Genomic DNA, 25,154 nt, shown 5'->3' with positions numbered 1-25,154 from the left:
CATCCTATGCTCTGACGATATTGAAATGAACCTCTATATACCCCTGCCTGTACCTTCTAAAACCCTTCCTATAAACCTCTAAGGATGACGGTAATTTGCGTACGCAGTCATACAATAAATAGAGACTCCAGACTCAGAACATGTGGTTCCGAAGCACAAAGTATTATTCAAGTAAAAGTACAGTCAGTTACACGCTATGATCTGTGTACAATAAGCGCAAATAAATCATAAAGTCACAAGGTACAGTTGATATACATATGCATGATTAAACTTCAAAATACAATGAGAGACACAGAGAGAGAGACACAGAGAAAGAGAGACACACAGAGAGACAGAGACACACACACACAGAGAGAGACAGAGATACACAGACAGAGAGAGAGACAGAGATAGAGAGACACAGAGAGAGAGAGACACACAATTTAGGCGCAAAAAGAAATTATACAGACCCCAAGTACAGTATACATACGTAGGTGCTTCCGGACCCAGAGATAGGCATCAGCAAGAGACCCCTCACCATTCAGCATGAAGACCCAGAATCAGCGTTCATGCACTCATATTTATGCCGCCCCAGAATAAACAGGACAATAGGGAAGTCTGTTGCTGATATCATTGGTTCCCAGGGGTGAAGCATCTGTTACAGCACATTTAACAGGCTGGTTCAAACAGACTCTCCCTGCCTCTAACAGCTGGGGGTCTTCCTCTTCACGCCTCCTGCAGTATCCTAACAGTTGCTTCTAAAATATACATTTTGTTGCTTGTAGGCTCTGCGATCCATAACTCGGGAATGTATGATGCGATCTCCCCACCGATAACACCGGAATACTGTAAAAAGGATACGCATCAGTACAACTCCAAACATGACTTGTTTAGCATGTATAATACCTTAGTTATCAAATATCTTTATTTTTCAGCATTTAAACTAACTGAACCAACTTAAATCATACACTTTAGAGCTTATTGAACCTTATGTGTGAAGATGTAATGTGTGGGTATTCGGGGTTTGATATAAGGACGCTAGTTATTAATGGGTAAGATTTGAGTGCATAATTTCTCATACATGAAGTGAACATTCAGCAGTGTGGATTGCTGAGCATTGTAGTTCCATGCCCTCTGTCAGCAGGCCCCCACCTGTCCTGTGTTCAAAGGAAAAAAACCTCTTTTGTTCTCCCAGACTCTTGTGTGAACTGTGAATCAAGCTGTGAAGTTGGGACCATCCTGTCTAGGATTCAGACAAATCCAATTGTGTAGATCAATGCCTGGATTATATTACAATTGCCACAACTATACTTTATCTGCATCCAGGGATTCCCAATTTGTATGTAAAAATACCCATTGTCTATTCTATTTACTCTTACTCAGAAAGCTTGTTCTTCCAGTTGCCCTTGGTAGAATAACAAAAACATTGCCATCTGTTCTTAGCTCCTGAGTTGTAACTTGAAATGACGCTGGTCACAAAATGGCGTCTTGCAGATTCTTGTTTCTAAAATGGAGTCTAGCTGCCATTTGCAAGATGGCGTCGCGCACGCTTCAATTTTAAACTGATCTTGTCTCAGCCAATTATTCAGCTTCGACAGCACTATAGCTGCCACACATGGAACCTGTGGCTTTAAAATCTATGGAACCAATAATTCTGCACACATCAGAATAATACCTGTCTCAGGGCAAGTCCTACATTGGATGCCTGTTTATGAGAGACATAGTTATATATAAATACTGGGTTCTTTAACCCTTTCGACACTGGCATTTGCATCCACATTTGAATCAGACCCAGTGTTCCCAAGCAGGGAAACCTTGTGGTTCTACACGGAACTCAGAAGAGATTGTTACTGGAGAAATGACACATTTGGGTGGAGTTTTCATTTAATCTTTAGTGCTGCTGTACATCTGATAATGTACAATGCTGTCTTCCAACGATAAGGCTGCAGAAAACTTAGTAATGCAATACTTCCCCTTTGCACATGACATGTTCTCTGTTTCTAAGTCTGATGAGAACAGAAAGTGAACACTGAACTTCACTAAGGAAATGACTAGTGAGTGTAACGAAGTGGGGGACAGATAGAGATGTAGATCATAAGAACAGAGAGATATTACAGTCACACGTGTCATGCAATGGCAGAATTTCTCCTGCTAAAACTCCTCTTCGCAGTCATTGTCCTGCTCATTGTCTGTATCCCGGAATGGTTCAATACTGAAGGTAAGTTGCGTCTCTCCATTTATTGGATATCACTGCAACAATTACCATTATAGTCTTCATTTTAGAGTTAGGAGTAAATTCAACTTGCACCTTGGCAATAAAAATGCAAATTTGCTTACAGATTTAGAGCTACCTCAACTCTATAAATAAATTACCCAATATAGGGACTGATGGAGCATTGCACACAAGTCCAATTTGTGGGCAGATCTTGCAATTTGTAGCAGGTAGGCGAGCATAAGCCAGCTATGGGCGGTTCAGTCATACACAACTTGGTTGCATCTCCACTGGGCAGTGGATGGTGTGTAACTGATTGGTAGCATGGCATTTGCACAGGGGCATATTAATGCTGATGGGGCCACTGTGCAATGAGCCACCTCCTCTGAGTAGTGACCCCCCCCTCCCAACTCTTACATCTTACCTGGCAAATGGGCTCCCTCCTTCTTCATGGTGCCATCTTCCCAGCAGGAACGGACTGGGGCTGCTGAGCAGCCCTGGTAGTCTCCCTGCGTGTGCGCTGAAGGGCGTCGTGGCACGGCCCCATCTTTCAGTATCTACGGCCGAGCAGAGTGCTGGTAGGCGGAGCTGCTCAGCCAGGGTTTGACACACCAGACCGGCTCTTCTGGCATCTGCCAGAAGTGCCAGATGGGCTGTCCTGATATTTGGGAAGAGGGTGTATGCGCAGAAGAGAGCAAAGGTATAGTATAGTGCCAGAGTCTTTGCTTTCACTGAGCAGCACCATCTTCCCGAATAGGGAGAAAATTGCACCGTGGAGGAGGAGGGACCTCCTTGTCGGCACCAGGTAAGTATACTCTGGGTGCAGGGTGTGCAATGGGGGCCCCCTCTGGACCCGAGGGCCAGTGTGCACCGCACACCCGGCACCTACTGTAAATACACCTATGCGTTCACACATAAGGCCTGATTCAGAGGTCCGCGGCTGCCTATTTTTCAGCTACAGTATCTGCCTTTTTATGCTAATTCTGCGACTGATACTCAGCCTACTGAGACGCCCGCTGGCTGTGGCGCTATTCATAGTGATGCGTTCTAAGATGCACCATTGGTTGTAAAATCAGACATTGCACCAGCCCTATGTCAGGAGCAATTTCGTGTCTGATCCTGTAACTGCATATGTTACCGCAGTCGCTGTCAGTGACATGCCCACACCGCACCGTATCTGGCTAGCCGCCCCGTTACCTCTCAGGAATGTCCACTGAAAATCAATCTCTGGTACAATTTTGATCTGCGTCTTAGAAAGGTAACCATCGGGACGCATGCGCCAACTGAAAAACATTGTCCGCTTGCAAGCGATATTGCCATTGCTTCAGGGACGTATTATTCATAAGCCTGGATGAACACTAGGGGCCCCGCAGGCCTGGTGGTCCCACAGGGAGGAGTTGCAAGGCACCCTCGTAATCAGCTGAGGTTTGTATTGAGACAATGGGGGGGCAGAGGACCAGTAGCGCACTGACATTAGGGTTGTTACACCTCCTTGAGAGGACACGTGACCACCACTCCCAGTGTGTGACTGCACCATCAGTAGACGCTACACTGCACACAAGCCACAGGGAGATATCACCATGATTTGGAATATGGACAGAGGAACACCCTAAAGGAGCCAGCTTATCTCACCAACAACCCCTCTGACAACAGTCTTCCCGCACTGGACATTATTAATCATTTAATGTACATTTTATTTGGATTGTCTGAAGCATTGTGGGTCTGATTCAGCACGGATCGCTATTGCGATCGCGGCTGTGTAATCGCACGCAATTCAGCTGTGAAAATATGCTAACGTTTCCAACCGCTCAGCCAGCATAGAGACGCCCACTATTGCCTTCTCACATCCGTAATACCTCGCAGTCCTGCCTAGACATTGGTACCATCGAGTAACTTCGGCCCGTCACGCATAGTTACAGCAGATCTGACCTGTCTCAGAGATTGCAAGTCTCGTCGCACGCAGTAAGTACTCAAGCTGCGTATGCGGTAGCAGTGGCTAATTTATGCACGTCCATGCAATGACGCACACCTGCATTTCTCCGACCACTCTCCCGTCACACCCTCAAATGCTCATTGCCTGTCAATCACTCTGCGATGGCTTTGTATCTGCGTGCGTGATCGCAGTGTGATTGCAAAGCCATCGCTGCGCATGCGCACTGTGGTGCATACGCATACGTACGCGGTTGCAATTGCGATCCATGCTGAATCAGGCCCTGTGTCTCCATTTTTACCAATCTAATAAACAGAAGCTCACTCTATCCTGAATCCAGTCACTCCATTATTGCCCTAGAATCCTACTTTCTTTTCTTTTCTTTTTTCATATTAAAACCCCCATATAAATAACAATTAATTTATTCTCTTATATAACGTCTATTAATAAGCTGCTTCCGTATTGCAGTGAAACAAATTGTATCTTATATTAAAACAATTATGCAAAAATTATATTTTTCTTAATAATAACATTTTTATTCACTGCAAATATTACAGTATAGAATAGTTATACAGGTTGAGTCTCCCATATCCAAATATTCAGAAATACGGAATATTCCAAAATACGGAATATTTTTAGCATGACTGAGAAAGTGAAACCTTTGCTTTCTGATGGTTCAATGTACACAAACTTTGTTTAAAGCACAAAATTATTAAAATACAGTATAAAATAACCTTCAGGCTCTGTGTATAAGGTGTATATGAAACATAAATTAATTTCATGTATGTACACAAACTTTTTTTTATGCACAAAATTATTAAAAGTATTGTATAAAATAACTTGCAGGCTGTGTGTATAAGGTGTATATAACAAATAAATTCATTCTGTGTTTAGATTTGGCTCCCATTCTCAAGTTATCTCATTATGGTATGCAAATATTCCAAAATACAGAATATTCCGATATCCAAAATACCGCTGGACCCAAGCATTTTGGATATGGGAGACTCAACCTGTACCTCCAAATTGTGCTTTTCTGAAAAGTTCTCACGCAATAAAATAAATAAATAAAAAATTGGGAATAGAATTCTTCAAAAGACTCTCAAAATGGATATAGGGCTATATACTGCAATCTAGTACCTACCGTACCAGGGTCAGGCTGTCAGCTGTAGTGGGGTGAAACACTGAAGTGCCAGAGGGGGTCCGAAAAACCTGCAAGCCTAGGGGCCCGGCCATGGATTAATACGACATTGCACTGCGTGCACCTCTGAATCAGGACAATACGGTTTTAACTTAAGTAATAGGGTCCAAGTTTTCAGAAACAGTGTGATTCCAGCAATCGTGGCTGCAGATTTAAGTGCCAATAAATTATAATATAAATTTAATTTCCAACCCTTGCAGCGCACAACGGTTTGTCCAGTACATATTTGCACCATGTAGCTGCATTTGCTTATAATTCTAATTGCTGTTCTATATATTATTGTAAATTTAATCTAATACCAAGATCGCCTAATTCTATAGGATACAAAACATATAATAGGAAAAAAATTTTTTGTGGTATTTGAAACCTGTTCATTACTGGATCAGTATGAGCTGTATTGTATAATAAAACTCAAATGCATCAGTTTTGTTTTCCATTTTATTCTAAAACTTTTAATTAGTACCTTTTCCATACATAGGGGTGTATTCACTAAGCCTTGACTGTAGAAAAAGTGAACGGAGATAAAGTACCAACCAACCAGCTCCTGTCATTCAAACACAGCCTGTGACATGGCAGTTAGGAGCTGATTGGTTGGTAATTTATCTCCGTTCACTATATCTCCTTCCAAAGCTTAGTAAATAGACCCCTTAAATACCATGTACGACGACAGAGCAAGTTTGTTTTGTGTTCCTTCCTTTAGGGTCCTTGCATGTGTTTTACTATGAAGCTATTTCTTTTCCACTGCCTAAAAAACCCGGGTAATTGCTGTGTCTACCCGGGGCTCAGCTCAGTGGAAACGGCTCCAAGGAAAAACTCCTGGTCCTACTGACCAAGGATTTCTTCCCAGGTAGTGAGCACTGTTTTTAGCGAGTGCAACCCGGTAACACTGCAGTGGAAACAGCTCTTACCCGGGTTTTTTGACCCAGGTCATTGGAAAAGCTGCTGATTGGTCCTTCCAGGGTGCTGGCTGCTGATGTAATCAAATGTATAGAGTTCAGTCGCACAGGATTTAATAGTAAGTACTTATAATAGCATAGGCTACTTTATGAAGACTATTTACATATTTAGACATTGAGTAAAGGCATTACACATAGTTTATTTTATTAATCTATTATTCTTTTGTTCTCATCTATTTTTACCCAAATTTTTGCTTTTTTAACCCATATGTACATATTAAAATGTATTCATTAAAATAGCAATGGTACGAGGCAGGGCTGCCCTTTATCCCCCCTGGTTTTCGCCCTTATAATTGAACCACTGGCCTCCCATATTAGATCCCATCCTAATATTCGGGGGTTGAAGTTGGTACTTTGGAGCCTAAGATCTCTCTTTTCATGGACGATATCCTTCTATCCCTGACCCAACCGACAATCTCTCTCCCCAACCTTTTTTCTGTTCTTCGGTTCTATAGCACTGTCTCTGGGTATAAAATTAATTACTCCAAATCAGAGGCCATGCTTCTCCATGTTTCCCCTCGAGATGCTGAAAACCTTCAAACTAATTTAAATTTTTTATTTTTTTATTTTATTTTTATTGAATACATATTCCATATATAGGAAATACAATGCAAAGACAATAATCAAAACAATAAGATGATACAAATATACATCTCTATATATTAAGCTGACAAAATAGATTTCATTGTAACAGTGTAGTATCTTTTGTAAATATATTCAGCAAATATATTGTCATTTGTATAAATAATATATAACAAATTAAATTAAAATAAAAAATAAAAGAACCCTCTCCCCCCCATCCCCTGCCGACCCACCTAGTCAAGATCCGCATCTAAAATGATAGGTGGATCATTATCGACCATTCGCAGTAAGTACCACAAAGTAGTATGAAGACTTTTGTGTATTTGACGTCTCATATCTATGAACAATGTAGATATGTAACTTTCCCACATATCGAAAAAAAATTCAGTTTTGTATTCTTTCTCCAAAATAACCTCCACCCATTCCATTCGAAATAAGTGAAATATTTTAGATCTGAATAATGATAAGGATGGAGTAAATGTTGATATCCATTCTTGTAAAATAGTGGTAAACAATTTATTAAATTTGTTTCTGCATATTGTTTTATTTGAAGCCAGAATATTCTGACCAATGGGCAAAGCTAGAAACAGTGAAATAAATTTGCGTTCTCCTCTCCACATCTATAACAGGAATGTAAGGGTGAACAACCCATTTTAAAGCTTCTCTTTGGGGACAGATACGCTCAATGGAAAATATTTAAAAACATCTCCACATACATAGCTGATGGAAACTGTTTACGGGAAGTTTCTAATGGTCTCAGTAAGTCATTGATAGTTAATGAAGGGAAATTAGATAGCCACTTTACCATACCTGTATTTGAAGTTAAATGCTCCATATTATCTGTTAAGGCAGTATAGTAGTGGGAGATAGCTTTCCCAGTGACAGGAGAACGCATAAAAAGTGTATCTACCGAATTTTCACAATCATTATCTGTAAAGTTACTGACCACTGAGCTAATATGGTGCTTTGTTTGAAGAAAGGCTATGGGATGGCCTGCTATGGTCTGATATTTATCCACTACATCTGAAAACGATAATGGTTGTTTTGTGTCTCTATTGACCAAGCAGCCTATGTTATTTATCCCTCCAACCTTCCATAATGTGAATGGATATGAGCGTGGCCTTCTTGAAAGTTTAGGTTATCTAACAGTGGAAGAAATAGCATGTTGTAAGAGCTTAACTTGGCTTTATGTCTAATCATGTGCCAAAGCTTTCTGGTGTTCCATAATAATGGGTTAATTCATAAGTTTGGAATTATTTTTTGTTCTTGAAGATGTAAGAAAGCAGTTAGACCTTTGTTAGGTAAAAATTCTCTTTCTAATGAAGTGTTTGCATAAATATGGAGCCAATCAGAAAAATATCTGCACATACTGTAGCTGCCCAGTTATATTGTTTTATATCTGGGAATCCCAGTCCCCCGTTAATTCTAGTTTGTTGTAATCTAAGTAAGCTGATTTTTGGTCTTTTACCATTCCAAATAAATCATCTGAACATTTTATTAATATCTTGTAAATCTTTGACTGTTAAGAATAAAGGGAGAGCCTGAAGAAAATAAAGGAGTCTTGGAAAGGATACCATTTTAATTAAGTGTATTATACCCAAATATGATAGGGGGATGTTTTTCCAACCCTCCAACTCCTCTGAGATCTTTTTTATAATTTGCGTATAATTTAAGGAATAAAGATTACCAATACATCGGGGCAAACATGCCCCTAGATATTTAAAATGATTTTTAGTTTGATGTAGAAGAGTGTTTCCCATTGTCAACGGTTGTATAGGTCCTGAGCCTAAGCAGAGTGCTACTGATTTTCCCGCATTTACTGCGAATCCCGACAGCTTTTCAAATTTATGCAGAATTTGGGAAATAGGAGTTAGAGAAATAGATGGATCAGCCAGATATAGTAATACATCATCAGCAAATGCCGTAATTTTGATTTCCCTGGATCCAACACAAATTCCCCCAAACTCTACGCATTTGTCCAATATGCGGAATAAAGGGTCTATCGCCAAATTGAATAAAAGAGGAGAAAGGGGCAGCCCTGTCTGGTTCCTCTATGTAGCTCTATAGAACTGCTGCGATGTCCATTTATAATTAATGTTGTGGATGGTGATGGGTATAAGTATCTTACCATATCTATAAACACAGAACCAAATTCTATTTCTTGGAGTATGTTAAAGAGGTGTGGCCACAAAACTGAGTCAAATGCTTTCTTTGTGTCAAGACTCAATAGTATGCTTTTGTTGGTGTGTATTTTTGATGATTCTGTAATTGCTGCTATGGCTGCTCTTATCCCTCGAACGGAATGCCGGCCCTTCACAAATCCCAGCTGGTGGGGAGTTAATAAATCCGGGAGAATCGATTGTAGGCGGATTGCCATAATCTTAGCAAAAAGTTTTGTGTCTGTACTCATTAGACTGATTGGTCTGTATGAGTCCATAGAAGTAGGATCTTTTTGCGGTTTGGGAAGTAATATAGCATTTGTGTCTGTATAATGTGGGAACCAAGTGTGTCGGGTAAGTAAATCATTACACAATTCAACCATGGCTGGTGCTACTTGTTGTTTTAATAGTTTCAAATATTCGATGGAGAGGCCATCCGGACCAGGGGATTTGCCTAAGTGTAAATTCGAAATAACAAATAGAATTTCATCTATGGAAATGTCTTTATTAAGCATCTCTTTTTGGTCCAGAGTCAGCTTAGGCAATGTAGCCTCCAGCAGCATTTGATAATGAGCATCGGGATCAAATGGTTCATCTTTATATAAGGCTGAATAATAGTTTTCAAATAATTTAACTATTTCTTCATTAGAATTTACAATTAAATTTGTGGAGGGGTTTCTAATTGAAGTTATATATGTTCTTTTTTTGTATTGATTTAGACATTCTGGCCAGTAATTTACCAGCCTTATTTCCCCATCTAAAAAATTTTTGTTTAGAAAAAAGAACGTCTTTTTTTCGCCTGGGATAAGAGATAACTGTCTAGTGCTTGTTTAGCTCGTTGATATATCCCTCGCTTAATGTATCATTGGGGTTATTAATATAATCATTTAATGCAGATGACATTGAATTATAAAGGGCAATGTAGGTTTTCTTTGCCTCCCTGCACTGTCTCAAGATATATTCTATGATGTGGCCTCGTAACACTGCCTTGGATGCCCCCAGAAAATTGTTGGATTCTCCCAGGCATGTAAGTTATCGTCTTGAAAATTCATCCATTGGGTTAGTAAAAAGTCCTTAAAAGTATCAGAGTTATAGCGATAGGCCGGGAAATACCAAAAACCCGGACCACTAGTTGTGCATCCCAATTTCAGGATTATGGACACTGGGGCGTGATCTGATATTAAAATAGGATGAATATCAGCATCATGAATAAGAGAAACAAGTTCATCTGATGTTAAGAATTTATCTATTCGTGACCATGTGTTGTGGACTGCAGAATAGAATGTAAACATTTTCCAAGATGGATTAAATAGTCTCCATATGTCAGTGAGCTGGAGGGTTGTGGAGAGATTTTGGAATTGTTGCCAAAGTGCTTGAGATCTAGATAATGGGGTGGGTTGTCTATCTAGTGAGTTATTTTCTACTGCGTTAAAATCTCCGGATAAGATTATTTGGAACGTTGTGCGTTGTGCTAATAGTTGCGTTATTTTTCCAAGGAAATTGTGGGGATTTATATTTGGAGCATAAATATTTACTAGGGTATATTTATTTCCCCATATTTCTGCATCTAGAATGAGATATCTGCCTTCAGGATCCATGACTGTATTTAAAATAATATATTGTAGGTTTTTTTGAAAGATAATAGCTACTCCTCTTGTTTTTCTACAATAGTTTGCCGTGATACAATCTCCTATCCAAGGTGCACGTAAAGCTGAGGGTTTCCCTTCCACCCAATGTGTCTCCTGGAGGAAAACTATATCTGAACGAAGTTTTTTTAAATGGTTTGTTACCATCTTTCTTTTAATGGGTGTGTTTAAACCACCCACATTCCATGAAATTAGTTTTATTTTGGTAGTTAGTGAATTATTTTCTGACAGGTTAGCCATATTTAACCAATACCCATTGCGGGAGGTTCAAAAGCAGTTTAATGTAGCTGTGCTCTGTCCCAGCTAGTAGAGACAGCTCTAATTTTTCTCAAGATCGTTTGATAGCCCAATATTTTCCCGCAAGTGGAGGGGGAGAAGGAGAAGGAGAGCAACAAAAAACAAATATATATATAAAATCACACAATGCCTCATAAACCATTTTTGAATTTTCCTACATAAATTGTAGCAAGCATCATTGAAAACAAATGATGCCTGCAATATATAACAGCATACAATATTATTGTATAAAAAAGAAACATATTTCCCTCAGTGAAGAGGACATTTGAAATTAAATTGAATTGAAGGGTTTGTCAATTTAACCAGAAAGATAATTTTGTAGACCATTTTCTTTTTCCAATATTCTATTTTACTTTATCATCAACAGTACAAGCAGCTCTATGGTTAGTCATCAGGACTCCTTATTTGAGTCTCTGTACTGTGGGTTAATTATATTATTCCCTTAGAGGAGAGCGGTTAGGAGATCTATTGACCATCAACCTTTGTTTACCTAGAATTGTGTCTGTAAATATGAGTGATAGCCCATTTTTGGTGACCCTAAATTTGGCCGGGTATAGCAAGGCAAACCGGCGATTGTGGGAATGTAGGTATCTACATACCTCAGAGAACAATTTACGCTTCTGAGACACTGCAGCCGAAAAAATCCTGGAAAATAAGAATATTTTGTTCTTTTACAGTAAGAATTGCATCCTCCTATAATTATATAGAATTTGTTCTTTCACTCTGTAATCTAAGAACTTTGCGATTACTGGTCTAGGTTTACCTTGCATGGGGCATCCATCTGGGCCTAATCTATGGGCCCTTTCAATTTGTGGTGTGGCGAAGTCACCAGTAAGACCCAGCACTGCTGGAAGATCTTTGCTTAAAAATTCGTGAAGTAAGGCTTCCGTTATTGATTTGGGGATACCGATGATACCGATGAATCGGAGATTATTCCATCTATGACGGTTCTCCAGATCATCTATCTTATCACGCAATTCTTGAATAGTAGTGTCATTAGAGGAACTTTGTTGTTGTACTTCCTGTACCCTTACCTCCACATCACTAGTGCGCTGTTCCAGCACGCCAATATGAGTTGTGTAAGAGTCTAATTTGGCCAAGGTTGCATCTAATTTTGCATTCATATCATCTAGTCTCTAGTCTTTTGTCAATAAGAGGCATCATTATTTTAGTAATTTCCCTAGCCATGTCTGCCAATGGTAAAGACTAATTTTAATTTTAAGTGGCAACCCAAAAATATCAAATACTTGGGGATTTACTTAACTTCCCACTATTACTCTCTATTTCATGACAATCTTTCACCTCTCCTATCTAAAATGCAGACCGACTTAAATTCTTGGAATCATCTTATTATCTCGTGGCTGGGTAGAATCATAGCTGTTAAAATGAATATTATACCAAAATGGCTTTACCTTTTTCAGACTCTCCCCGTAACTGTCCCGCTGTTTTTCTAAGTAATATTCAAAAGGCCCTGCTTCATTTTGTTTGGAATCACAGACCCTTGAGAATTGCGGGTAAAGATTTAGAAAGGTCGGTTGTAAAAGGTGGGATAGGTCTCCCTAATGTTAAACTTTATTATCCTGCCTCCCACTTCTCCCATATTGTTGCTTCATACTCTCCCTCAGGTTCTACTTCCTGGTTGGACATTGAATCTGCCTATATTACTGTCCCAGATTTAACTTCTTTATGGGGCATACTACCCACGCACCGACCTTCCGCATCCAAATTACTCCCTACTATCAAATTTGACTTGGGATCTCTATTCACATAAAATGAATCTTACTTCTCCGGTATCACCTCTAACTCCTATCTGGTATAACCCTCTATTCTCTCCTGGTTCCTCTACTTTGAGGTTCCATAAGTGGATTAATGTAGGACTTAGATTCCCCACTGACTTTTCTGACCAAGGTCAATGGTTATCCCTGCCAACATTACAAGAAAAACTCCCATTCCAGACCCTTAATCCTTTCAAATTTTTTCAAATCCGCCACTTCTTACAATCATTACCTCCACTATCTGTCCTCCGTGCCCTTACTCCTTTTGAAAATCTCTGTAGACATTACCCCTTATCTAAAGGTTTCATCTCCCAGATTTATGCTCTTCTTTTAGATGCTACCCTTCCCTCTCTTAGACCTCATGAAATTGCTTGGGAATGAGATCTTGGTTTTCCCCCAAATGCAGAGGCCTGGGATGACATGAGACTGGTGATAGCCAATAGTTCTATTGTAACCAAACTTAAAGAGAATGCATATAAAATTTATTATAGGTGGTACTATACTCTTGAGAGACTTCATAAAATGTTCCCATCCTCTTCACCCGATTGTTGGTGGGGCTGTGGCTGCAGGGGTACTATGATCCATATCTGGTGGACCTGTCCAATTATTGTCCCCTTCTGGGACTCAGTTCACAGTCTACTAAATTCCCTTCTGGAAGCTCCGATCTCAAAAGATCCTTGGATATTTTTATTGTGCTACCCACCCCCGAATGTTGGCAAATTTTCTAAAAAATTGGCTGCACATATTTTAGCAGCCGCAAAATCTCTTATCGCTCTAAACTGGAAAAAGACCTCCCCACCACTTCTCTCTGCACCTAGGAGTCAGATCTGACATGTCATGACCATGGAGGAGATAACTTATTACCTCCATGATCGAGGACATGTTTTTTCTCAAGTTTGGGCTCCCTGGCTGCTTGCTGAGAGCAGCTCCTTCCGCACACTTGGTGCATGGACCCATGGGCAACGATTGAGGTTTACCCTCCAGAAGATGTTTGATATGTACTGATACTCTAGATGATATGTCATATTCCCCCCCCCATATTTCCCTCCCTCTTGCCCTCTGTTTACCCCCCCCTCTTTTCTACCAAGTATTTTTTAATAGTTTTCTCTGTTTATTAATGTTTAAAATTATGGTATGTATTGAGTTTTTGTGACCTTTTATTTTCTTTTTTTGTGCTAAATTGTATTCTGATTGACCATTTAAAATAAAGAATTATAAAAAAAATAAATTATTAATTAAAAGTTATATTTTAATAAACTGTGCAGCACAGGTGACACTTCCAATCTTGTCCCCTTTTTTTCTTGCTGATGTAATCACCCAGAGACCAGAGGAGACACCTGAATAAAGGATTTCATTAAAAATTTCATTAAATGTGGATGTCATTAAAATGTCCTGAATAAAGGCCAGTTTTAATGTCATCCATGGGTTCAGAAATGAAGGCAACATGGGAAAAATCTGGGGCAAGGGTGCAGTGGAAACGGGGGTCTAAGGCAGGTACGACCTGGCACAATGCCAGGTAAAAAGGTGGAAAAGGGGTTAGTGTGGCATGGGGGCCATAATAACAATGTTTTACTCTAGAGCAGGTATTCTCAAACTCTGTCCTAAGGACACCAAACAGGTCACATTTTCCAGGTCACCCAGCAGGTGCACAGGTGTATTCATTACTCACTGACACATTTTAAAAGTTCCACTGGTATTTGACAGACATTCGATTATAAAAGAGATTTATACTCTTTTACTTTTATTCACTAATTTTTCTATCTTTAATATCACTGACTATCCTTTTTAATATTTTGCTTTGCTTTATTACATTATTTTAATGACTAAATAAAAGTTATATTTTACTGTTTGTGCGCCCTATACGGATTCTGTTTTCTCTCCCATCCTCAATGTACATGTTTCTTTGAATCTGTGGTAGCAAACCCATATAAGATCCAGATAGAGAATTACTAAGAATTGGGGATTATTTTGTTAATATATTCTGAAACATTTTGTCCTGTGCAAAACAAAACATTTATTGTGCCGTACTCCGGGTAGCAAGAAATTATTACTTGTATTAAGCGCAGCGGCAAAGAAGGCCATTTTGGATACACCCAACTCCAATCAATTTTCAATTATATAGGGGGATATGTATCATTTTTTGCAAAAAATTAAAAATATAGGTCCCAACATATCTTATTGTTTTCTATAATAAATACAATTAACATCTATATAATAGTATAACAATTTTTAATTAAAATATTTATAAAGTATAATTATACACACCCATAAATAGAAATATATATATATATATATATAAATATATATATATATATATATATATAAAAATAGATTACAAGTAATACTGATTAGTTAAGTTTAATTAGTTTCATCTAAATAGCAATAATTAACATAGCTCATTTCAACATCAGTGGTGCTGGAATACAATTAACGCCAGCCAAAGTATGTAAAAAAAAACCACGATAGTTTTCATTTAAAAAAAAAAAATTGATAACATGATGATACATAAGGCTCTCATTGATTTCAATTACAACAAAAATAACGATATAATCAAAAAACAAAAACCATACTTTGTCGAAAAAAATATCAAATATGCGAAAAACCTTGATACATTTCCTCGAAACTTATCTCTAGCGAAAGATACTCGAAAACCATTTTTATAACTTTTTTAAGGCAAAAAACTGTTGATACATATCCCTGATAAAGAGAAACTGAATTTTATTTTTCGAATGGACTGGGTGGAAACTATAGGCCTGATTCAGAGCCGCTCGTAAGCGGCCGCTCGTTCGCTCCGAGCGATGTTTGCACATCTGCGCATGCGTATGGGTCGTAATGCGCATGCGCCAACCAGTCAGTGCGGTCAGAAAACGTGTGTTCGCAAAAATTGCAAGTGCCTGCTAATTTGAGTGACAGGATGAGGCGTTTGTGGGTGGTAACAGGGGAAGGTGCTTGAAAACGGGGAGTGGAGATCCGAACGCAGGCGTGCCAAACGGTCAAAAGCAGCGTCATCGACCACGTCACTTGGTTGTTACTTAGCCTGAACTGTTCGCATGATTGCGGTAGGAAAATCTAACCACAAGCACTGCGAGCAGTTCAGACGCCTTTCGATGTACTCGATTAATCTAATAAATAGCGGAGATGACGTAGGATGCGAGCGGCCAGGGGGCGTCTTTACAAAATAGCGAGCGCATGTTTCGTTCGCTCGCTCAGACATAGAGGCGTCAACAGACCGCAAAGAGCGAGCGCTTAATTTAAATAGCCGGCCCCTTTTTCTGAACGAGCGAGCGCAAATAGCGTCCGGCTCTGAATCAGGCCCAATGTTCGATAAGGAGAGGAGAGCCTCTTCTTTTTTTTGAGACTTGGGAAAGCCTTATGGCTACTCTGCCAGTTTCAACACAATCCCAGATCCACCATAGTATGCGCCGGACTCAATGGTATGAGACCCAAATTCTTTTAGGAGAGCCTCCCATAGTGTTGCCAGGCGGGTGAGGGCCAAACATCCCCCCCCCAATTGTTTTTTATTTTCTTTTTATTGATCACGTCTGTTGTCTGTATTTTTTTTATTATAAATAACAATTTATTATTGCACATGTACCTATAACCTATGTCAGGTTTTGAAACTTATTTTTCTGTAATGCTAATGACATATTTGGACAAGTGTTGTGAAACGATTGTCTAATATACTGATCATTACTATGTATAACAGCTGTTATGATGCTAAACTTCTATGTACATACTGTATGTCAAAAACTAGCCTGTAGTGTTTTTGCTTCCATAAATAGATAAAAATTTAAAAAAAGTTCCTCCGAGCAACTACGGTAATGTAGCTCGATGCGTGCGCAGTGCGGCTTAGATGAATGCGCAGCTTACAAACAATCACTTAATTGTATAAATATCACCATTGCGTTCTTCTTTGAATTAAGCCCTTAATTGGATTTATGGAAAAAACAGTAATTTGCGTATGACCACTGTATCACGGTAAATTTGTCTTTCGTCCATAATTAGTTCAGAGGTGACGCTGCAAAAGTTTTATTTATCATCTACTCGTCTGGGCTGAATGAGTTACTTGATAAAAGAGCTGTGGTAAAATATTAACACATAGAGGCATCAACAGACCGCAAAGAGCGAGCGCTCAATTTAAATAGCCGGCCCCTTTTTCTGAACGAGCGAGCGCAGATAGCGTCCGTCTCTGAATCAGGCCCTGAGTTCCTGCTATTATTTATCATCTACTTGTCTTGGCTGAATGAGTTACTTGATAAAAAAGCTGTGGTAAAATATTAACACATTCATTTAGCACAGATAATTGAATAGGAAAATATGTGGTTTGGCATGAGAGCATGTTTTAAAAGGTAACAACGGATATGTTGGAAGGTAAGTAGTTAATCATGTTTTCTTTTGATGCAATACTGTATTTGATATTTTTGTCACAATATATAACTTAAGAATTGTTTATCATTAACCCTATTTCATATCTATTCTCCGCAGGTACCACTGTGAACTTATCTTGTATTGATCCTTGTTCCAAAGATATGTCCGGCCTCTCTACGGCAACATCCGCGTCATTAATATGTAATTTGCAGGACAATAACTGCAAAGATGTTCTAGAAACTGTTATGATACAAAATAATACGATATCTTCCATCACGCTCAGTATTATTTATATGAATCAGTCCTCGCTTTTTGCCTGTGATTCCCAAAGAAACACACATCCATTATTGCAGGAGGTGAATGCACAAGGTAGGACCTGGGAGCAAATGTTTGCTTTAAAAGGCAATGAAGAAGTCGCCCCATAGCAACCAATCAGCTTCTAGCTATCATTTATCAATTACAGTCTATAAAATTATAGCTGATTGGTTACTATGGACAACTTCACCTGTTATCTTTAAAAGTTGTGGTACATCTAAGGGCCTGATTCAGAGATGGATGGAATTGCAGAGCTGCAGGAGGTGTCTTCAGGAAACACGACCAGACACCTCCTTGCTGCATCTACGATCCCAGCGCTGCAAGCGAGGTCGCAGCCTGGGATTACCATCGCAACCATCGGTCGCCACACTTACCCCTTTGGCCAGGCTGCGGTAGCTGAAGCTTACAGCAGCCTGACCAGGTCCCGGCGGCTTGCGAAATCAGAAAGTCCGCATCCATGGATGCAGACCCTGGCCTCAGCACTTCAAGAAAACGAGAGCAACACGCCCCCGTTTCTGGGAACGCAGGCCGTCCCCGCCCCCACAGCGCCCCCCAAATGCTTTTGCCCAGGGTTGGATTAAAGGGGGGGCGACAGGGGTGGTCGTCCCTGGGCCCCCAAACCTGCAGGGCCCCCACACCCAGCCATCGGGGTTAAAGTGAACCGGAAGAGACGGAACCAGTTCCACCTCCTCCAGCCAACCTAACCCCAGCGCCGCACGGATACACCATTGGCCAGGCGCCCACTGAGATTGTAACCAGCGGGCGCCTGGGTCCCTTCCTGCAGTGGCAGCAAGAGCCGGAGGCTAAAGCTCACTTGTGAGCTCCGGAATCCGGCTCACGCAGTGCACTATGGGAGAGACGTCATGACGTCTCTCCCATAGTGCAAAGGAGCAGCCAAGCAGACATTGCTTGGCTGCTTGGCTGGGGGGGGGCATTACTACTTGTGGCATTGCTTGGGGGGGCATTACTATAGCGGGCATTACTCTGGGGGGCATTACTATAGGGGGCATTACTACTAGGGGCATTACTGTTGGGCAACCATTTCTAGGGGCATTACTATTGAAGGCTCTACTTGAAGGCGGGGCATTACTACTGGGACACTACTACAGAGGGAGCATTACTATTAAGGGCACTAATACAGGGGCATTACTACTGGGGGCATTTGTACAGAGGGTACTACTACAGCGGTCATTACTACTGGGACTACTACCACAGGGGGCATGACTACTGGGGGCACGACTGAGGGCATTTATACAGGGGGCATAACTACTAGGGCATTACTATTTGGCACACACAGGGGGCATGACTACTGGGGGGCATTACTATTGGGAGCACAACTACAGGGGTAATTTATAAAGGGGGCATTACTATTGGGGACACTACTACTTGGGGCATTACTACTGGGGGCATAACTAATGGGGCAAAGCTAATGGGAGTATTGTATAGGGGGCACTGCATAAGGGGCACCACTCCTGGGGGCACTACTACTGGGTACACTGCATAAAGGGCACCACTACTGTGGGCTCTGCATACGGGGCACTACCACTGTGGGCACTGACACTACTGGGATCCTCATTATGCATACCCCCAGTTTGTCCCATTTAATAGGGGCCTGCACATGTTTGTTGCCCAGGGACCCCCACTGACCTTAATCCGGCCCTGCTTCTGCCTGTCAGTCAGACAGAGGCTTGGGGGAACTGTGTGCGAGATCGCAGGACCCATTCTACACATGAGTAGCACAGGACCATCGGGTTAGCGTACATCTCTGAATCGCCCTGATTCAGCCAATGTTTAATGCTTAGCTAATATTCAGTACAGAACATGCATGAAAATTCCAGCACAGCTTACATCTGCTGTCATTTCCTATGACAATTAAAGATTGAAAAAAAATGCGGTGTTGATAAATGTATAAACGGTGAGTTATCCTTGCTTATAATCTTTGACTTCTGATGTTATCCCTTCTGTGTGCAGAAACCACCTACCAGGCATACTTGTATTAAAATAAAATAACATTATTTAGAAAAAACACTGTCCCTTACATTCTATAACAGCCCCGCTACTCCACATCAGGTCCTCTAACAAGAGGTTGTAAAAGATGACTGGGAACCCGTACATAGAGAATTCCAGATAAACGCTGAGTAACACTGGGCTCCTCCCGATACCGCTGGCCATTGGATGTCCATTATTGTTCTTGCATGCTGACACCCGTGGAAGTACAAGCACTAGCAGGCATATGGACACAAGTGCATATTTATGTGCACTGTAATGGCACCCCTGTGGTAAAGGAATAAATATTGCCCCTGTTTTAGAATAAAATAATATTAGTTGCCCATATGTATTATGCCGGGACACTAAGGAACAGTCAAATGGGAGATGCAGGTGGACTGATGCTGGAATTGCGTTATCGTGGCCCCACCTACTGCTTTACAGTTATTAGCATATTAAAGCAGGACAGGCCACAATGTCGCAATAAAGTGGGGGGCCTCCAGGAGACTTGCCCACTTTTCCTGGTGTTCAGATTCATCAGTCTCCCAGATGTTATGTTCCCGGAGAGTAGGCAAGTATGGCCAGGGGGTGACTGTGAGGATGGCCAATAGACATGCCAGGGTCAACCATCCTGAGCAGGTACTCAGACCAGCATAATAATTGTGAATAGGTGCAAGAACAAGGACTAACCCCAGTAAGGTCCAGACAGGTGCTGGAACCAGAGACATGGTCACAAAAGCTACCAGCCAACTCCAATATTTGACCAGGCCTAATATAAACTTGAAAGTTATTCTTGACTCCAGCTGGCCTCAATAACACAGGAGGCAGACACACAATAAACAAGCCAGGACAGAGCAATCTAAACAGGCCAAACAAGTCTATTGTGTTTTATGCATGATACTAATAGCATGATCCTGCCTAGGCTCAGGGAGCTCAGCAACAGGATCAAGGCCAGAGCTGGGCACACATTATTTGGCCAATCTGCATTAGAGCTAAGAGGCCGAAGGAGAGTTTTATCAAGGTGTTGGTCTTAGTAGCAACCGACCAGATTCTAGCTCATTTATCTAGTACATTATATAAAATAATAGGTAGAAGCTGATTGGTTGCTATCACTGATTACCATCATCCCTGCTAATGATCTGAACAATGTCAATAGAAGCATTATTGGACATAACAGTTGTTTGGGGGCCTTAGATTCTGTTTATCAGAATTATCCTCATAAATATAATTTTTAAAACTATCCTTTCCAGACTGCTCAGTTGAGCTGGGGCACTGCTACAACCAAGTAGAGCCGTAGCTAGACTTTTTGGTGCCCTGTGCCAGAGAGAGCATTGGCACCCCCCCTCCCCCCTCATTTTTTAAATAGGGACATAAGGTGCACCTGAAAAAGGGCCGTGGCCTCATAGGGCCAGGGAAGAGATAGGGGAGACCAGGAGATGCTGGGGATAAAAGAGGTAGATACAGGTGAGAATCATAATAAACTGGAAAATTGACAGGCCCAAACAGCGCCCCCTGCCCTACGATGCCCTGTGCCATGGCACTGGTCGCACTACCCCTGCAACCAAGCATGGGTTAAATCAATAACTTTATTGATTGACAATGACAGTAGGTAAAATCAGAGCACTTTAATGGGATCTATAAACATGACTGTTAAAGTCTCTAATGTTGATATTTCTTATAGATTTACTGAGCCATGCTAGACAACAATATGACTTTCCATATTTTTTACACAGGAAACTCAACAAATGTCTCATTGAAAATTCAAGGAAAACATGTTGTTTACGCAGAAGTGGAGTCTCACGTTACACTGGTGAATTCTGTAGAAGACAAATACTCACCCGTTCCTTTCTCTCTTGAGATCCATATTTTAAATGATACAGACCTTAATAGCACCATGCATCATGTGAATGTACAAGAGATGAGGTCGTATCATGACTTTGTCAATGTTTCATTACAGTTTGAAAATAATGTACCATGTAAGTAGCACCTTATGCTGGAAGTATTCTCAGCAAAGCAAAAATATATTGCAAGATGCTATAATGATCAATACATGCAAAGCTATAAAAAGATAACCAGATACAAATGAACTTATGTGGGCCAGCGTTACGCATTAAAAAAACTTATTGCAGAGTGGGTGTGGTTTACCTGACCCATAATGCTCTACACTGAGTGGCCAAATTATTATGACCACCATATTAGTATTTTGTTGGGCCACTTCTTGCAATAAGTACTTCTAGGAATGGATTCTACTAATTGTCGTGGTGTTCTGCCTCTGTTATATTTCTCGTGCGTAGTGTTCGCCCTCCGCTAAATTTCTTGTGCGTGGTGTTCTCCCTCCGCTATATTTCTTGTGTGTAGTGTTCTCCCTCTGCTATATTTCTCGTGTGTAGTGCTCTCCCTGTTATATTTCTCGTGCGTAGTGTTCTCCATCCGCTATATTTCTTATGCGTAGTGTTCTACCTCCGCTATAATTATCGTGCTTAGTGTTTTCACTCTGCTATATTTCTCATGTGTAGTGTTCTAGCTCCGCTATATTTCTCGTGCGTAGTGTTCTCCCTCCACAATATATCTCGTGTGTAGTGTTCTCCCTCCGCTATATTTCTTGTGCGTAGTGTTCTCCTTCCACTATATTTCTTGTGCGTAGTGTTCTCCCTCCACTATATTTCTCATGTGTAGTGTTCTCTCTCCACTATATTTCTCGTGCTTAGTGTTCTCCCTCCACTATATATCTCGTGTGTAGTGTTCACCCTCCGCTATATTTCTTGTGTGTAGTGTTCTCCTTCCACTGTATTTCTCGTGTGTAGTGTTCTGTCTCCGCTATATTTCTTGTGTGTAGTGTTCTCCTTCCACTGTATTTCTCGTGTGTAGTGTTCTGTCTCCGCTATATTTCTTGTGTGTAGTGTTCTCCTTCCACTGTATTTCTCGTGTGTAGTGCTCTGTCTCCGCTATATTTCTCATGTGTAATGTTCTCCCTCCACTATATATATATCGTGTGTAGTATTCTCCCTCCGCTATATTTCTCGTGTGTAGTGTTCTCCCTCCACTATATATCTCGTGTGTAGTGTTCTCCCTCCGCTATATTTCTCGTGTGTAGTGTTCACCCTCCGCTATATTTCTCGTGTGTAGTGTTCTCCTTCCACTGTATTTCTCGTGTGTAGTGTTCTCCCTCCACTATATATCTCGTGTGTAGTGTTCTCCCTCCACTATATATCTCGTGTGTAGTGTTCTCCCTCCACTATATATCTTGTGTGTAGTGTACTCCCTCCACTATATATCTCGTGTGTAGTGTTCTCCCTCCACTATATTTCTCGTGTGTAGTGTTCTCCCTCCACTATATATCTCGTGTGTAGTGTTCTCCCTCCACTATATATATATCATGTGTAGTGTTCTCCCTCCACTATATTTCTCGTGTGTAGTGTTCTCTCTCCACTATACATCTCGTGTGTAGTGTTCTCCCTCCGCTATATTTCTCGTGTGTAGTGTTCACCCTCCGCTATATTTCTTGTGTGTAGTGTTCTCCTTCCACTGTATTTCTCATGTGTAGTGTTCTCTCTCCGCTATATTTCTCGTGTGTAGTGTTCACCCTCCGCTATATTTCTTGTGTGTAGTGTTCTCCTTCCACTGTATTTCTCGTGTGTAGTGTTCTCCCTCCACTATATATCTCATGTGTAGTGTTCTCTCTCCACTATATATCTCGTGTGTAGTGTTCTCTCTCCACTATATATCTCGTGTGTAGTGTTATCCCTCCACTATATATCTCGTGTGTAGTGTTCTCCCTCCACTATATATCTCGTGTGTAGTGTTTACCCTCCACTATATATCTCGTGTGTAGTTTTCTCCCTCCACTATATATCTCATGTGTAGTGTTCTCCCTCCACTATATATCTCGTGTGTAGTGTTCTCCCTCCACTATATATGTCGTGTGTAGTGTTCTCCCTCCACTATATTTCTCGTGTGTAGTGTTCTCCCTCCACTATATATCTCGTGTGTAGTGTTCTGTCTCCGCTATATTTCTCGTGTGTAGTGTTCTCTCTCCATTATATTTCTTGTGCGTAGTGTTCTCCCTCCACTATATATCTCGTGCGTAGTATTCTCTCTCCACTATATTTCTTGTGCGTACAGTTCTCCCTCCACTATATATCTCGTGTGTAGTGTTCTTCCTCCACTATATTTCTCGTGTGTAGTGTTCTCCCTCCACTATATTTCTCGTGCGTAGTGTTCTCCCTCCGCTATATTTCTCATGCGTAGAGTTCTCCCTTCGCTATAACTCTCATGTGTGTAGTGTTCTCCCTCCACTATATTTCTCGTGTGTAGTGTTCACCCTCCGCTATATTTCTCGTGTGTAGTGTTCTCCCTCCGCTATATTTCTCGTGTGTAGTGTTCTCCCTCCACTATATTTCTCATGTGTAGTGTTCTCCCTCTGCTATATTTCTCGTGTGTAGTGTTTTCCATCCGCTATATTTCTTTTGCGTAGTGTTCTTCCTCCGCTATAATTATCGTGCTTAGTGTTCTCCCTCTGCTATATTTCTTGTGTGTAGTGTTCTCCTTCCACTGTATTTCTCATGTGTAGTGTTCTCTCTCCGCTATATTTCTCATGTGTAGTGTTCACCCTCCGCTATATTTCTTGTGTGTAGTGTTCTCCTTCCACTGTATTTCTCGTGTGTAGTGTTCTCCCTCCACTATATATCTCATGTGTAGTGTTCTCTCTCCACTATATATCTCGTGTGTAGTGTTCTCTCTCCACTATATATCTCGTGTGTAGTGTTATCCCTCCACTATATATCTCGTGTGTAGTGTTCTCCCTCCACTATATATCTCGTGTGTAGTGTTTACCCTCCACTATATATCTCGTGTGTAGTTTTCTCCCTCCACTATATATCTCATGTGTAGTGTTCTCCCTCCACTATATATCTCGTGTGTAGTGTTCTCCCTCCACTATATATGTCGTGTGTAGTGTTCTCCCTCCACTATATTTCTCGTGTGTAGTGTTCTCCCTCCACTATATATCTCGTGTGTAGTGTTCTGTCTCCGCTATATTTCTCGTGTGTAGTGTTCTCTCTCCATTATATTTCTTGTGCGTAGTGTTCTCCCTCCACTATATATCTCGTGCGTAGTATTCTCTCTCCACTATATTTCTTGTGCGTACAGTTCTCCCTCCACTATATATCTCGTGTGTAGTGTTCTTCCTCCACTATATTTCTCGTGTGTAGTGTTCTCCCTCCACTATATTTCTCGTGCGTAGTGTTCTCCCTCCGCTATATTTCTCATGCGTAGAGTTCTCCCTTCGCTATAACTCTCATGTGTGTAGTGTTCTCCCTCCACTATATTTCTCGTGTGTAGTGTTCACCCTCCGCTATATTTCTCGTGTGTAGTGTTCTCCCTCCGCTATATTTCTCGTGTGTAGTGTTCTCCCTCCACTATATTTCTCATGTGTAGTGTTCTCCCTCTGCTATATTTCTCGTGTGTAGTGTTTTCCATCCGCTATATTTCTTTTGCGTAGTGTTCTTCCTCCGCTATAATTATCGTGCTTAGTGTTCTCCCTCTGCTATATTTCTCATGTGTAGTGTTCTAGCTCCGCTATATTTCTCGTGCGTAGTGTTCTCCCTCCACAATATATCTCGTGTGTAGTGTTCTCCCTCCGCTATATTTCTTGTGCGTAGTGTTCTCCTTCCACTATATTTCTTGTGCGTAGTGTTCTCCCTCCACTATATTTCTCATGTGTAGTGTTCTCTCTCCGCTATATTTCTCGTG

General features: G+C 40.9%; 1 protein-coding gene across 1 annotated transcript in view; it reads left to right on the top strand.

The window, feature by feature from the left end:
- Window positions 1-2,112: 2,112 nt before the first annotated feature.
- Window positions 2,113-25,154, top strand: part of LOC148511621 (uncharacterized) — an 86,222-nt gene continuing 63,180 nt past the window's right edge. The window contains exons 1-3 of the mRNA XM_088442023.1: window positions 2,113-2,197; window positions 17,220-17,471; window positions 21,137-21,379. Coding sequence (XP_088298149.1) covers window positions 2,113-2,197; window positions 17,220-17,471; window positions 21,137-21,379 — 580 coding nt within the window. The remainder of the gene's footprint in view (window positions 2,198-17,219; window positions 17,472-21,136; window positions 21,380-25,154) is intronic.

The sequence above is a fragment of the Taudactylus pleione genome, unplaced genomic scaffold, assembly GCF_031769625.1.
Source record: "Taudactylus pleione unplaced genomic scaffold, aTauple2 ptg000302l, whole genome shotgun sequence".
Taxonomy (NCBI): domain Eukaryota; kingdom Metazoa; phylum Chordata; class Amphibia; order Anura; family Myobatrachidae; genus Taudactylus; species Taudactylus pleione.
The sequence above is the reverse complement of the archived record's forward strand: the minus strand, read 5'-3'. Positions and strand labels throughout refer to the sequence as shown.